Source organism: Fusarium proliferatum (genome assembly GCF_900067095.1).
Source record: "Fusarium proliferatum ET1 genome assembly, contig: FPRO_scaffold011, whole genome shotgun sequence".
Classification (NCBI taxonomy): domain Eukaryota; kingdom Fungi; phylum Ascomycota; class Sordariomycetes; order Hypocreales; family Nectriaceae; genus Fusarium; species Fusarium proliferatum.
The window spans coordinates 1,340,538-1,356,073 of NW_022194800.1; the positions used below are offsets into that span (position 1 = coordinate 1,340,538).

Genomic DNA, 15,536 nt, shown 5'->3' on the forward strand with positions numbered 1-15,536 from the left:
GATCCTGAGGCTTTGCGAGGTTGCATTTTGCTCAAGCTTGACAAGGACAACAGAAATATCTCTTATAATAAGAGTCTTTGATATTAGTAAGCTCGGCTTCTGTCAATATGGAGAGGTATAACAGCGTATGCCACTCAGTATTACGCTTGATGCAATCAACTAATATAAACCGTGTTTATTAACTGCTTATCACGATTGTGATATCAACGCTGCTTTTCATCATGCTTGAATCATACGACGTGGATCTACAATATACTGAACCCTTTTCTGAACAACATCAAAACGCATATACCCACAACTCTCACTTTCCAGGTGGTTGATCATGGCGGCTAGAGTGGTGAATTCCTTTCTGCAAGAGACTCCCGGGCAATGATAGAGTTTTGACTGATGAGTAGGAGAGCCCAAGTGTTGGTTCAAAGACCCCAGTTTTTCGAAGAGACGATGGCAAAGATAGCATTCATAGGCCTCAGCCTGGTCGTTCCATGCTTTCTTTGTGGCGGCATAGGTTACATTACCTGACCAAGTGAGTAATTTGTTCGAAATAATACCGCCCGGATCCCGCTGGCGGATGGCGGCATATAGTTTATCACGGTTGAGAGGAGCTTTAGAGCAGCTCCCCCTCTCGAGATGATGGGCCAGTCCGGTGGCGGTTCCTAGCATAACTTTGCAGAAGGGACACTGGACTGTAGTTGTGCGATGAGCTTTGCCGCGTAGGTGCTTAGGATTGTAAGTCAAACGGTATAAGAAAACAGGATATCAAGGTCACAAACCTGGCTGATACTATGCCAATCCTGGAATGGGCGATCGCAGACGACACAGTAGAAATGGTCCCGAGCTTCATGGTCGTGTAGCTCATTTTCTTCATCAAACTCGTCGTCGCAATGATCACATTCGTAGACGATGTCCTCCGATTCCTCTGATTCCTCCGATTCGTCCCAGTGATCCAGATCGTTCATGTGCTGTTCAACTGCATTCCGGCTACCGAAGTAGCAGTCGCACGTGTCACACTCAAATGCAGGAGCCTCGTGGCCAGTGGCATTCATATGCTGCTCCCGCGATTGCCAGCCGGCCGGAAACTGTCGCCAGCATGTTCCACAGGTAAACATTATGAGGTCAAAGGTTCTAGTGATCACCGATGAGATTGGTTTGTAGCTGAGAACTAGAAATCAGTAAACTAGCAGGAGGGCAAGAAAGGATCCCAACAAATGCGGGAGGCCCACCAGGGATAAGGCAACAATGTAGACGCTGGTCTCGCGCCATTGCAGCCTAATCTAATGATTGGTTACTTCTTTGCCTGGTTGGTCTGGGACCTCCACAGGTCTGTCTTGTCTCACTGATTTATGCTTTGGTTGGCTGTTCTAAGAGAGAAGAGGAAACAAGAATTGAGGGGAAGAGATAAGGCTGCAAGGGGTTGCAGTGATGATTTCTAGGGGATACCTTCAGCAAAAAGGAGTCGATCCGCATATTGACTTCGAAAAGGAATGTTGTAATTATTTGGAATACGCCTAGATCTAGGTCCTTCTATCAGAAGAGGGAGAGAATCATTTATGGGTAGAAACCACAATACGAGAATTCCTACAAGGAAAGGACTGACTACTATTTGCTAACGCTGCTAGATAGCACTCTCGGAAGTTCCATATAGAATCTGCCCACGACTGCAAAGCCTCAATGTCCCTCTTAAAGATAGTCTAGCGTTGGCTTATGATAGAACATCTAACGAAATCCACTTTTTCTTCTTGTTCTTGTGACAACCCTTTTTAATCTCCTCAATTGGTTCTGGCGCGATTTGATTGCCCCCGGAAGTTTGTGGCGAAAGCGAGCTCCAGAACTTTGCCGAACCCGACGTTGAAAAGGCCACCTGCACGTTCTCTACAGCTTCTGGTCCCTTTTGCTTCCTGTTCACCTTTCCAGCCAAGGGGCTTCCCGCCAACGGTATCTGCCTAGCAGCAGCATCACGAAGGCCCGAAAGTGATGGCTTGGCGGTAAAGAGTCGTTCTATTACCGGCTTGTCGAACCACACAACTCGAGGCTTATTGAAGTCTGCATCACTGCACTGGGCCTTCGAGGCATTTCCTAGGCTGGGAAATGGATCGTTACTGTCAACATCCAGTAGAGTATTGTGCTGTTTCGTTAGGTTTCCACCAGCACTTGTAGTTTTCGGAATTGGTGATGTGAGTTTAGAAGCTCTGAGACGATTACGAGGAGCTGGAGCCTTTTCGAGGCCGGGGGGCGTAAACACCTCACGAACTCGTGAAAGGAGACACATCTTACCAATATCGCGAGCCGTCTCGTGCCGTTCTGATTTGATATCAGCTGACGCACCGTAGTCTGACAGTAACTGTAAGGTTTGAACAATGCGATCTTCTAGCTCAGGGCAGTTTTGATAGACAGCTTCGTGGAGGGGTGTTTTGCCATGAGAGTCAAAGACGTTTGGATCGGCACCGCGCTCTAGTAAGAACCTCACCACTTGTGGCGAAGCAAATCGACAGGCCACATGAAGAGCTGTGCTCTGGCTTGCCTGTATAACGACTAGGTGCTCCGGCTTGACATTGCCTTGTAACAGGCATATGGAGATCTCGGCGTGGTCTTGACTCAAAGCAGAGAATAAAGGGAGATAGCCTTCATCATCGTATAACCCTGAATCTGCTCTATTATTGAGCAGTAGCTCACACATATTCTTGTTGCCACTACTGCAGGAAAAATGAAGGACTCTTGCCCCGCGGTGACTGCAATCTGCTGAGCGCCAGCAGGTATGTTGACAATGATGCATGCGGGACACCGCCGATTTGAGGTTTGGATCCCCTCCGTAGCGGAGCAGATGATGTATAGTGTTGTTCAACATTGATTCCCAGATGGTGTTTGAGTCGTCTCGCATATTTAGGAGATAACAAATTCCCATAAAACCTCGCCATGGGGCCTTTTTCATGGCTGCGAGATGAATAGCAGCCAGCCCGAAACGACTCAACCTATTCGGATCAGCTCCCCTAGCCAGAAGATACTCTGTTGTTCTTGGCAGAGAGTAACCGGAAGCGATTCGAAGGCCAGCATCAAGCAATGCTTTATTCTGTGGTTGCGCTACGGCAAGGCACAGAGGCGTCAGGTCTGGCAAACCTTGTCCAGGCTCCCAAATGTCGGTGCCAAGCTTGATAAGATGACTTGCCACATGGGGGGCATCTCCGGTGATAGACAGGTGAAGATACGTGATGTGTTTGCGCTTAAGCTGAGGCACAAAACTTGACATGTTTGATGTCAGCGAGAGGTACTGAGATAAGAAGAGGGACGAGAGAACTAACCCATTCAGTTGGCTACTCAGTTCATGGTAGATCAGCCATTGCATCATACGCTGCGAATCAAGGCTGATAGCCCGTATTGTGAACTTCTGGTACACCAGTTCACGACGTCGAACTTTACAACGCTCCTCAAAGGTAAAATCGAAGAGCCATTGGGAGGCCCGCCAACAGATGTAGCGAGCGCAACGAGTAAAGGAGCTTAAGTCTCTCGACGGCCCGAGATATTCTAAAATCTGAAGGAAAATCTCCAGCGGGAGGCTTGCAATGTAATCCATCAGGAGATGCTTGCAATATTTGTCGTTTATTTCGAGATGAAATGGCATCTTGGGCATAATGACAATGCTTACCTTGCCCCGCAATGTTGTTGTAGCACGTGATTGGGGTATTTTCAACCCCGAGGCTTTCAAGATACATCAAGATTATTATCGACCAACAGAGGCACGAAGTCCCTCAATATTCTCGTTCAATTCATATGGTGGACGCCCCTTCAATGGTTTACATAACAGCCATGATGTGCTGTCGTTCTACAGTCACAAGGTAATGAGATACTCTCGAACGTGAAGCTGGGCATTCTTCTGAGCTTCCGCCAATCACTGCAGCTTCACTTAATAAGAGCACTTTTTTATTAAGGTATCTATGAAATTGAACCTATGTCCCTTCTGCCTGCCTAACACGGTAAAGATATCCAGGCCTAGGTTCCGTATCCATTCTAATATTGTAACAGACCCAAGAGGGTAATTTGAGTGAGTGTATGTAGATCTCAATAAGACATAAAGAGCGAGACTCTAGCCAGAGTAACCCCAGCGAGGGGCGTTGATGATGATACCACAGATGACACCGGAGATGACACCAGCGACGGGAAGAGTAATGATCCATCCCATGTAGATCCAGGCAACCATGCGCCAGTTGATAGAGCGCCAAGTACCAGAGCAGAGGCCAACACCAACAGTGGCACCAGTAATGCACTGAGTGGTAGACACAGGGAGTTCTGAAGAATCCGTTAGTTACTGGAATGAGTGGTAAGGGTAGAGCAAGCAGGCTTACTAAGACGTGTAGCAAGGATGATGGTGATGGCGGCACCCAACTCCATGGAGAAACCTCGAGAAGGAGAGTGGAGAGTGAGACGGTTACCAAGGTTGCGCATAATGTTGTATCCATAAGTCCAGATACCGAGAGCAATACCGGCACCGCCAAAGCAGCTACTCAAGTTAGTCAATGATCAAAGGGGCATCAAGTAAAGACTTACAGAATCCAAACAGGGACAGAAGACTTGCTACCCTCAAGCCCACCAGTTCTCCAGATCTGGTAGATAGTGGCATAAGGACCAATAGCGTTGGCAACATCGTTGGCACCGTGGGTGAAAGAAGCAGTACAAGCAGTCATGACTTGCATAAAGGTATAGAGGTACTCAGCTCGGTTGTCGTAGTGAGCAACGTGAGCGTGAATCTCATCCAAGTCACCGGTAAGCATGCTCTTCTTTTTCTGCATTGCAATAATATCCTGATCAACACCAGAGAGAAAAGCCTTCTTGAGATACCAGTAGAGGACAGCACCGCTAAACCACTTTCCATCGGGCTTAGGACCGACGAGGCTGCGAGGTGCCTTGGGCTCAACGCGCTCCTCAATGTCAGGAGTGCCCTCGGAAGAGGTCTTCTTGTTCTCAGTAGTGGCCTCCTTACCCTCATTGATGGTCTGGTCTTGAGCGCGCTCGAACTCATCACTACCAGTGCGGCCGGCACGTCGAAGACCATCAAGCTCCTCGCGGGTGAGATGACCCTCGTAGAAATCCTTGATACCGCCAGCAGCACCCTCAGGCTGAGCGGGAGGAGGAGGGCGGCGGAGGAGAAGAGGACCCTGGAAGATGTTCCACCAGCGAAGCTCCCAGTCGTCACAGATGACGAGACGGTAGAGCCAGGGGACGAGGAAGATGGTGATGAGGAGGGCCCAAGCGGCACCGACACCGATGATCATACCAGCGGTCTCAGCATCGTTGAAGGTAACCTTGATGCTACCGCCCTTCCAGACGATAAGCATGGTAAGAAGAGAGGCAGTGATGCCGAAGTAAACGGGAGTGAGGAAAAGACCCTTCCAGACAGGCTTGCTTCGCAGCATGACACCATACTTGGTAATAAGGAAGATGATAGCAGCGAAAGCACCAGACAGACCAGGAGCAATGATCCAAGCAAGAAAGACCGAAACGACACCAGAGCTGATACCCTTATCGAACTCAGCCCAGTGAATACCATCAGCACCGACGAGTGCAATACCCATGCCGATAACACCGCCCATGATGGAGTGAGTCGTGGAGACGGGGAGACCGATGCGGGTACAGAAGGTGAGGTACAGCGAGGATGAGACGATGGCGCACATCATGCCGAGCATGAGGAGGGCAGGGTCGGACTCGAACTGGTCAATGTCGACGACCTTGGTGCGGATGGTGTCTGCGACACGGGCGCCGACACCGACGGAACCAGCGAATTCGAGGATGGAGCCGAGGGTCATGGCTTGGATGTAGCTGATGGATCGGGATGAAACCGACGTAGCCCATGAGTTGGCGACATCGTTGGCACCTAAACTGTCAGTATCTTATCACAAGTTAAGTGCGTGGGAAACTTACCGATGTTCCAGGCATCGAGGAACGAAAAGATGGTGCCTATGGCAAAGATGTAATCATACTGATGAAGCACCATGATCAAGGCAGACCGAAGACTCGGGTTTCTTTTAGTATTCTAAAAGAGAGTGAATTGAAGTGATGTCGAACATTGCAGAAACAGCCCGCTCCCCGACTCCTTATATCACCGTGTCCCTCACCATGGTGTGGAGCGGGTAAGGCTTGGCGAACAAGCTTAATCTTATGCTTGATGGTGCATGCGTCTTTAGTGGCAAGGTCCCTCGGTGAGTCCTTTGGTAGATTTATCGTCTTGGCGGGTGTGCTTGGCACGCGAGCAGGGAGAAGTCGTAACTCGTGCGTGGTTCGTTGGGCAGGGGGAGATCTGGGCGGGGAGAAGGTTGTGGGGGTTGTGATGGTAGGGTCTTGGTATCATGGCGATGAGATCGATATGTCTTGTGATTGAGATCTTCAAGGTAATTCTTTTTACATGAGGATGCTGAAGTTGTTGTTTAGAGGTTGACTGTAAGAGTGACAGGAGTTGATGCTCGTACGCTAAGACCAGAAGAGTTGCTTGCCTGCAGATGGGCTTGCGACATGGCCTCAAAGTTCAAAACAAGGGTGGACAGCACGACCGGACGTATTGAAATCATCAGACTTCGCCGACAATAGCATCAAACAGATCCCCAAAGAAGAATGCACCACCTTAACTGCCAACATCGGAAATAGAGTCTTTACTCGAGCCACTTGACAGAAATACTCAAGCGCATGAAGACTGTATCACTGTGTAATTATTTCCTGCATCTAAAAGGACACTCTTCTCCGTGAAATTCGTTATAGCCGCTCATGAACCCACGTGCATCAACGATTGTCGTTGAGAGCTTAAAAAGAGGCTCTTTGGAACAGGGGGCGGGAGCCAATTAAATGGCTCAGAGCTCCACGTGGAGAAGCTCGTTCGCCCAGAGATAACCTCCCCGGATGCCAAGACATATCAATTACAGGGTTTATCGTGTCACTGCTTGAGACAGGTTTCTGAAGATCAAAAGGTTAACATGAATAAAGTTATTAGACTTGTTCTTTTTCTGCTTCTTTTTATATCCGTACAACGGTTGCGAATATCATCCAGGACTAAGAACGCGTGTATAGATGTCCCGGTGGCTACAGTGATCATGCTTAATCGCCATCTCGAAATTGCAAAGACAAATTGACCTGTATCAGCGAGACTAAAAAGCCAATATTTCACATCGTCTCATCCATCTCAACCCGTCTCTCGCCAAGCACTCGCCAAGAACCGCGCCACGACTCCTTCTCCCTCCCGCTGCAACATGGGCTTCTCGTACAGGCACGTTTCCTCCCCGCCAAGTCTACCGCTGACGATTCGAAGCTTTTTCCATCCTGTTCCTCGGTGCATGTGGTTCTTGGCTTTGAGAGCGGGAAAGTATCCGTGATTCCCATCGCCTGCTTCGCCGACACTCGTTGGGGGTTGGTAGGAAAGGGCCAGTAAAGTTCCAGGACTGACGACTCTGTCTTGGCTGTTAACCTACTTTTGTAATGGTGGTTCAGCTTCCTCGGTGATCGCCCTTTGTGGCCTGTCTGTTCTAGAAGTATCCCCGTCTTGGCTGGTGATATTGAGTTTATTGGGATGGGCTGAGGTTTGGAAAATTCTGCTAGTGTCAGGTTCTGGGAAGATGGCAAAAGATTCTCGATGAAATTCCGAACTTTGGTTATCTGGGTGATTTGCCAACCGTACATCTAACTATTCATGCATGATCCGTTGCTATGGGGCCAGTGTATAGAGTAGTGAAGCGTGATGTATCTTCCAGACACTTTTGTTTGGCTTCCAGTGTAGCAGTCGCCTGTCACCTTCCATAATTCCAGCCCAGTCCGATGGAGACGACGTCAAAGCTTCCTTGTCATTACTCCCCGTTGCTAGTCTGCTACCCAACCACAGGCTTCACTTTTTGGTCCTTACTCATTATCAAGATACCACTCAAAATCCATAAGTTCGTTCGGTCTCTTCAAAAAATACCGGACCATCTTCCACGTTGTTGCCACCTGCTCTACCCAAGAATCGTCGCCTTCTTCGGGAGCCTTCACCTCAATCCAACCGTATTGTGATTGCTCAGCATCTATCGATTCTCCCGGTCGATTGATCCATAGTCGAGCAACAAATTCGTGAGGGATGAATTCAGGAGAGGTAAGGCTTGCCCACCCACTTGATGGGAACATTGTCGTCCAAGGCTGAACCTCTGGCCACGATAATGGCCTAAATTCGATCTTCCTCGTCTCGGTCCAGTATCTAAACCCAGGCCATTTGCCTACACGCTGCAGACCACTTTGACTACTGTATCCATGGGTGCTAATCCAAGGCGTATATCGCCAGTCTTTTGGGCTGACTTCTGGCCCATATTGCTGAAAGCTATCGATATGCCAGTCTGGACCACATACAGCTGAGGTCAAGGTAAACTCCTTGAGCATTGGGGTGCGCGGCCATATAGGTAACGAAGAATCGAATGGCATCTCAGCGAACGTCTGTTCCCTATCCTCTGGGAGAGCGTTACTTGTTTGAAGCACTGTAGTGATGTCAATATCTCTAGTCGGTTTTTGATCCAAGCGCGGGGGACGAACCTGGGGCTCCTCTTGGGTGACTAGGGTCTCCCATCTCGTAGAACATGCGCCGGATAGGAGGGCCTCCTGTTTCAGAGGATTCTGGCCCTTGCTCGAGGGAATAACCAACCCAGGGCTCCATTATCACGAGTATGTCGCGTAGAGGGTCAAATCGACATACTTCTTGTCCACGTGTACATACCACCAAGCATCGTATTCTATCGCATATTGTCTTGATTTCCAAACATGAAGCGCGAACTCGGTTTAAATCTTCCTCATTTACTTGCATAAAGCCATTGTTCAAGATCCATCCGCCAAAACTCTTTTCAAAGCATGCTGGGAGCAAGGGGATAGCAAATCTGATGATCATGATCTTCAGCTCGGTGGGCAATCGTTCAAAAGGGAAAGGATTCATGCCTGGGGTTATATGGCACTCCAATCACAATCTGAAGCGTAGAGAAAGGAAGAAAGGACGACGCAGGTCAAGAAGAGCGGTCAAATGAAGAAAAGCAAAATACTCTCGCTTCCGTTACATAGACTTTTTGAGATTGTGCCTGAAAGTATACTGAAAGCATCGACGCCATTGTCATCAAATTGAACGAAATTTACGTTTCTGGTCCCTAACTGGCTTGTAAATATTTGTATGCTATATGATTCGATCAAAGCCAGTGTCATGAAGTGTAAACAGGGAGCCACATGTATTATTTGCCGTTGAGATTTGTGGCCGGGAGTTTAAAACTATTACACTGAACTCAGCTACTCAAGCTTCCAGAACAAAGTTTAAAGACAAACCCGAATTCTCAAAGCCTCTTACGAATAGGCCCGGGGGAGCCGATTGGTCCGCTTCTGTAGCAACTAAAGTCCGACAGGATAAGGATCGCTATTGGAATATCCCTCTGTGATAGGGTTGAGGGGTCAAAAAGAGGCTTCAGCCTTAAAGCCACAAAGGTAAAGAACACCGAAAAAACACATACGGGCGAAATACTCGTCGCCCTCACTGTTGCCTAGGAGGAATATCCCCCAAACTCCACAATATGCCCCAAAGAAAGCTCAGATGACATCACATGAAGGTGTCACTTTTGCTATAGAACTAGAATAATATATTCTTACTACTTTCTTGTATCTCTAAAGGTTTACCCATGGACTAACAGCTCTAATCTAGATTGTCCACGCTGAAGCCCGGGACAGGCCAGAGGCGACACATCGTTTACCAAGCCAACTTAGCTAATATTCCATGAGGCCATCTTCTGACACCAAACTTGCGAGCCTCATCTAACAAAAGCTGAAAAATACCAAAGGCAAAGGGAAGAAACCAGTGCTCAACTGGTACAGGAGTAGTTCCCAGAACGGGCTGCAGAGGAGGGATGTACAGCCAGAAGATAGCCATGGCAAGCGAAAAGATGATAGCAGGGAACAGGTACCAGTTCTGCGTGTTCGGGTTGAACAAGGGAGGATGCTGGAAGATACTGAGTCGGCGAGTTCTAGTCGCCATCAGATTGAACCACTGCATCACAACAAGGTTGACAAAGTAGATAGACGAGGCCTCATTTGTCTTGGCGAGGTAGTAGTCTGGATCAATACCAGTAGGGAGCTTTCCAAAGCTGAACCAGAGCTCGCTGAAGGGAATACCTTGACGCTGGAGGTACCAGAATGCCATAGCGAAGGAGGCGACTGTTTGGAGGACGCCGTTGACTCCGTAGGCTTGGAGGATGAGCTGCCAGTTCACGAGACGATCTTTCTTGATGTTGCGTGGGGGACGTGTAAGAACGTCGGCTTCGGGCTTTTCGTAGGATAGCATTGTCGCGGCGGCGCAGTCGGTGAAGCAGCTAGCGAAGGTTAGTGCGTGTCTGGATACAGGTAGCAGGGGTACTTACCAGATGATGATCATAAGGAATGAGGACAGGGCTTGGGGCAAGCCAAAGGCGACAAAGGCCATGACGGGCCAGAACTCTGAGAAAGAGCCGGCAGGTAGGAGGTAGGAGATGACCTAGAATCAATGTCAGTCTGTCATCCTTCATGTAGATCTCGCTCGATGCATACCTTCTTGAGATTGTCAAATACAACACGACCATACTGCACAGCAATGATGATAGAAGAGAAAGTATCCAGCAGAACCATATCAGCCGCCTCCATAGCAATATCGGAGCCACTGCCCATCGAGATACCAACATCAGCAGCTCTGAGTGACGGAGCATCATTGACTCCATCACCCGTCATGGCTACAACATTACCCTTCTGGAACTCACGAACAATGCGAAGCTTTTGTTCCGGCGTTGTTCGCGCAAACACAATCTCCTCGTAGTGAGTAAGCGTCGTCCACTGATGCTCGTTGAGAGACATGAGCTCTGGACCGCTGAGGACGATGGCGCCGAGGTGGGAAACAGGTGAATCCTTGGTGTCATCGGGGCTGTAGCGCTGTAGGGCTGTGCTGTCATCGACCGTCTGGGAGGTGACGATGCCGGCTTCGCGGGCGATGGCTAGGGCTGTAAGGGCAAAATCGCCCGTGACCTAGTAACTGTCAGCTTATTTCACAATCGCCAGCGAGAGAGGACTTACCATGGCAATCCGGATACCAGCGCCGCGCAACGTGCTCACAACATGAGGAATGTCATGTCTCAATGGGTCAACGATGGCGACCATTCCAACCAAGGTGAGGCCTGTGTTTGACTCCCGAGTGACTGCATGCTCAAACTCACTCGTGTCCCGATTCTTAGGAAGGTCGCTGCCCTTGACGATCTTGCGAGCAAGCAACAAGCATCGTTTACCTTGTGAAGAGTAAGTGTTCTTCAGCTGCTCCACCGTAGCTCGCATAGCAGCATTGAGAGGAATAGTTTCTCCATGTTCAGAGACATAGTGAGAGCAGCGACCGATAAGAACATCAGGAGCGCCCTTGATGGTCAGGAGGCTAGATACCATCGTTAGAAGGTTCATAATAAGTGTTGCGGTGATTACTCACATATCGTCTGTGTTGAAAGCAGTCTCCTTACTAAGCGTAGCAGCTACAGCCTCTGTTCTGGTGCAGGAAAAGCAACGAATCATGAACTTGTTCTTACTGTTGAAAGCAAGATCATAGATCTTGTTCCAGCAAGCACGCAGGTAATCAACACTGCTGGGATCCACAAACTCTGCGAATCGGAGGACAGCTTGATCAGTCGCATCACCAAAGATCCTTCTGTCTGCCAGTGGGGCGTCCTTTGTAGCAGCATCAAACTCAGATGCGTTACAAAGAGCAGCCAAAGCACGAAGTTGGATGATCGGGTGGGTAGAGGATTTAGACTGGCCAAACTTGCCGCGAGCATTCTCGACGGTCATGTTGAGTCCTCCGACTGCGCAGTCAGAGACAGCCATCTTTGCCTGTAACGTGTTAGCCCAGCTCAGATATGAAGTACAAAGGAGACTTACAGTGGTAAGAGTACCGGTCTTGTCAGAGCAAATTACAGAAACCGATCCCAGTGTCTCTACAGTCTTGAGGGACTTGCAGAGGATCTTGTTCTTCTTCATGAGGTTGGCGGTAATGGTGAGGCCAGCGGTTATGGAGATGGGAAGACCTTCGGGGATGAATGCAATGGCGACGCTGACGCAGTTGACGATGAGGGTTGGTACGTTGATGAAGTCGGGGTGTTTCTTTTTCAGGAATGCGCCCCTGTTGAAGAACGTTAGTGTTGCCATGGGAGGATAGGGTGGTGGATGGGACGTACCAAATTATGCAGACAACAGCGATCATACTAATCATGATACTGGCAATGATGATGACAAAGTACAGAACCTCCTTCTCAAGCGTCGTCATCTGTACCTTGGGCTCGTTCGTCAAACTCGCAATACGTCCAAAGACAGTTCTATCACCAGTAGCAACGACAATACCAGTGCACGAACCAAGGATACAGTGTGTACCTTGCAGACCAATGTTGTGCGTCTCAAGATAGTTGGTATCAGTGTGATCCACAGTACCCGCCACAGGCTTTGACTCTCCTGTAAGAACAGAGCGGTCGAACTTGACGTCGGAAGAAGCCTCGATCAAGCGAATATCAGCAGGGAGCTTGTTCCCCGCTTTGACCTTGATGACATCGCCTGGAACGATATCTGCAGCGTTGAGGTCGACGAGATTACCATCGCGAATAACATGACCCTCCTCAGGGAGCATGTTCTTGATGGAAGACATGGTGCGTGATGTAGACCAGTCTTGAAACATGTTGAAAAGTGCCTGGATGAAGAACACGGCGAGGAGCACAATAGCGAGGGCCTTTTAAAATTAGCAAGTTCAAAAGATAGAGAATGGGAGACTTACAAGATTGGCAACAGCAGGGGGATCACCCAGTGGTTTCCACGAGACAAAGACGAGGATACAGCCAGTGAGAAGAATACTTCCAAAACCACCAAAGAAGTAGAGAAAGATTGTTCTGAACCAGTGTGTCTTGGCGGGAGATGGTGCGTTTCTGCCATATTCACGCTGTCTTCGCTGAGCTTGTTCGGTCGATAGGCCAGCGGTGGACGAAGTAGTAAGGCGTTTCTCAACGTCGAAGGGGGCGATGGTATGCCACTCGAGGTCCGTCAAAGCTACATGCGCAATGGACATTAGTACAAGTCAACTTAGGAGAGCTAAATAAGGATGTCTTGCCTTTTGTAGTGACGTCCTTCGCCTTGGCCAGCTCAGCTTGCTCCTTGCCCTTGGACTCCTCGATGTTGAATGAGCTGTCCAGACATCAGTACAATTGCATCCTTTGTTCTCATTGCGACTTACACTGTGCGATAGGTGACAGGTAGAACAAGCGACGGATCAGCGCGATTCCTCGAGCCCGCTCGATGAATACTCAACGAATCCCTCGAGCGAGAGCGAGACCGTCTACGAGAGCGTCGCTCACCATGACGCGAAACGCGACCAGCTTCGTCGTCATCGTTCCAGTGAATGCGCTCACCGACAAGCGCGGCGTCCTTTTTCTCGTCTTCAATCATGTTGAAGGTGAGAGGACAGGACAGGTTAACCAAGTGAGAACAGAAGAGATGTCAAGGGCAGTAACAGAGTAGAATAAGTGGTAAAACGAGAGGAGAAGCTGGGAGAATGCGAGCCTTGATATTTGTTTTGGTATGTGGGTAGCAGGATAATCGCTCATCATTTCCAGGACGGTTCGCGTTAAGCGACGTCGTAAAGGCTGGTTGAAGTATTTCGTATAAGTGAATCCATAGTAAAGGTACAATCCTCAGCTCCGCCTTTAATCCCACGTTCAAAGCAGGATTAGCGACTTTTCTCTTTTCTCGATCCCTTTTCTCCACAGGACCTGAATCAAGAGGCGTAGGGAACTTAAAAACCGGTGTCGATAAACGAGAAGGATGTGGAGTGCGCCCTCCTTGGTGTCATGATGTTAGACCAGCCCTGGGAGTGTACCAATACGGTGGTTAAGATATCAGTAACTTGGTGTTTCATGCGTATACGATTGACCATTCTAGAGCATGTGGTTGGTCACCATGTGCACTGCCTCGATGGCAACAAGCAAGCTGTTTACGCTTAAACGAGTAATCCATGAGCTATGACGCGAAGGAATCGTGGGGAGTCTCTGTTCCTCGTGCACGAACATGCAGGGTGCGAGTGAGGGAATATCGAGGCACGTTTGACATTGGACGGAATCCTTAGCTGAGGAGGCGCAGCGTCGATCGGTCTAGGTAATCCGGTTCGGCATGTGCCTGAACTGGGCAGTCTCACTAATGATGCAGCACAGACACAATGTGATCAATGCACTCCCACTGACAGAAATAAGCATCGACACACAAAGAGCTAAGAGAAAACAAGCCTTTTCTTTCCGAGCAAGTGGGTGTACGGATATGGATATGGGTTGCAGCAAATGCAGGTTTTTGTCAATGGACCCCTCCCTCTAGCCGGAATCTGGCAGCTCGCTAGCAGTGAGGAAACAAAGCCTGGATGAAATGAGGTATCCGAGATTTGAGACGCTAACAACGGGCGCAGCTGGCAGCCCACTCATGTTGGGACAGGCAGCCCTCATGCCAGATGGACGGATGAAAAGATGGATTGGAGCTTTTTAGAGGCTCGATTTACGACGTCTTGGCTGTGCGAGACAAGCTTTTTAGCGCCGGGTCCTAGCGTTCAGGGTCCCCGCCAGTGCAACGCTGTCACGGTCGTTTCGCAAGCCACTCGATTTTGGATGAGAGATTGCTATTTTATCTTCTGTGTCATATCATATCATGATAAGACTTATCGCGAGATTGAAACCTTAGCCTTGGTTTGCTCGGGGTGCGCTGGTGAACAGGAACAGATGTAATCTTTTGGTAAAGCGCGATTAGCTTCTCGATGACCCAAGACAAACCAGACCAGTGCTTTCAATGCAAACTCCCTGGGGTGCTTCAGAAACCCTCATTTCTTGCTCCTTTTCACAAGTCCTGGAAAAGAAAAGGGTCATCTGGCACATAGCAAAGAGGGGAGTTTCGGCCGTTGGTGGAGGATGAGGCATTTATCTTAGTCGTTGGTTTCTTTACGAGGGCTCGTCAGGTACCATCTTGTCATTTCTGAGCTTTAAGAATAGGGCTGTAGACTACCCCAGTACAAGGCGCTGTTTAGCTCGCGTGGGCTATTTAATCCCCGACTCCATCGCGCTATCCAGATTCAGAGTGTCAGATTTGGCTGGCGGCCTCCAGCAAGCTCCATCCTGCGCAGAAATTACAAACAAAGACCAGTTTCTGACGAGTTTTCTTTCGCAAATCTTGAGTTTGAGAGCGTAATGGTTATGTAATGTGAGTTTTTAGAGGGCATTGAAGCCTGTAAGGCCAGGCAGAGACAATCTCCACGCGAGGTAATGGATCTTTTGGTGCTTGACTAAAAAACCAGAAGGTCGAACTCCCCAGGAGTCGGTGAGCACGGGTAGTGTTCCAAGCATGACTCGATTCGGTGTCAGCTAAGTCCTTTAGAAACAGCTCTTGGATGGAACTCATGCACAGCAAATGGTTTTGCTACCCTAATTGTCCAAAAAAATATATGCTATTAAGTGGCTGCTTTGTATCCCCCCCTTGCTAGGTCTAGGGTAATG

At 49.0% G+C, this 15,536-nt stretch overlaps 5 protein-coding genes across 5 annotated transcripts; all 5 read right to left on the reverse strand.

The window, feature by feature from the left end:
* Positions 1-219: 219 nt before the first annotated feature.
* FPRO_08636 (uncharacterized protein) lies at positions 220-1,106 on the reverse strand (the record flags this gene model as incomplete). The annotated part of the gene is made up of 2 exons (XM_031222326.1): positions 220-717; positions 771-1,106. The coding sequence occupies 2 exons, from the start codon at positions 1,104-1,106 to the stop codon at positions 220-222; spliced, it is 834 nt and encodes a 277-aa protein (XP_031087796.1).
* A 593-nt stretch (positions 1,107-1,699) lies between these two features.
* On the reverse strand, positions 1,700-3,241 carry FPRO_08637 (uncharacterized protein; the record flags this gene model as incomplete). Its single annotated transcript, XM_031222327.1, has 1 exon — positions 1,700-3,241. The coding sequence occupies one exon, from the start codon at positions 3,239-3,241 to the stop codon at positions 1,700-1,702; it is 1,542 nt and encodes a 513-aa protein (XP_031087797.1).
* An 834-nt stretch (positions 3,242-4,075) lies between these two features.
* Positions 4,076-5,980, reverse strand: FPRO_08638 (putative PHO89-Na+/phosphate co-transporter; the record flags this gene model as incomplete). Its single annotated transcript, XM_031222328.1, has 4 exons — positions 4,076-4,278; positions 4,335-4,489; positions 4,537-5,860; positions 5,908-5,980. 4 exons carry the CDS (start codon positions 5,978-5,980, stop codon positions 4,076-4,078), a joined length of 1,755 nt encoding a protein of 584 aa, XP_031087798.1.
* A 1,886-nt stretch (positions 5,981-7,866) lies between these two features.
* Positions 7,867-8,647, reverse strand: FPRO_08639 (uncharacterized protein; the record flags this gene model as incomplete). The annotated part of the gene is made up of 2 exons (XM_031222329.1): positions 7,867-8,471; positions 8,527-8,647. The coding sequence occupies 2 exons, from the start codon at positions 8,645-8,647 to the stop codon at positions 7,867-7,869; spliced, it is 726 nt and encodes a 241-aa protein (XP_031087799.1).
* A 1,065-nt stretch (positions 8,648-9,712) lies between these two features.
* FPRO_08640 (K, P-type ATPase (mediates high-affinity potassium or sodium uptake)) lies at positions 9,713-13,455 on the reverse strand (the record flags this gene model as incomplete). Its single annotated transcript, XM_031222330.1, has 10 exons — positions 9,713-10,331; positions 10,380-10,492; positions 10,546-11,013; positions 11,062-11,410; positions 11,462-11,859; positions 11,908-12,148; positions 12,204-12,745; positions 12,791-13,042; positions 13,134-13,194; positions 13,244-13,455. 10 exons carry the CDS (start codon positions 13,453-13,455, stop codon positions 9,713-9,715), a joined length of 3,255 nt encoding a protein of 1,084 aa, XP_031087800.1.
* Between the last annotated feature and the right edge of the window lie 2,081 nt (positions 13,456-15,536).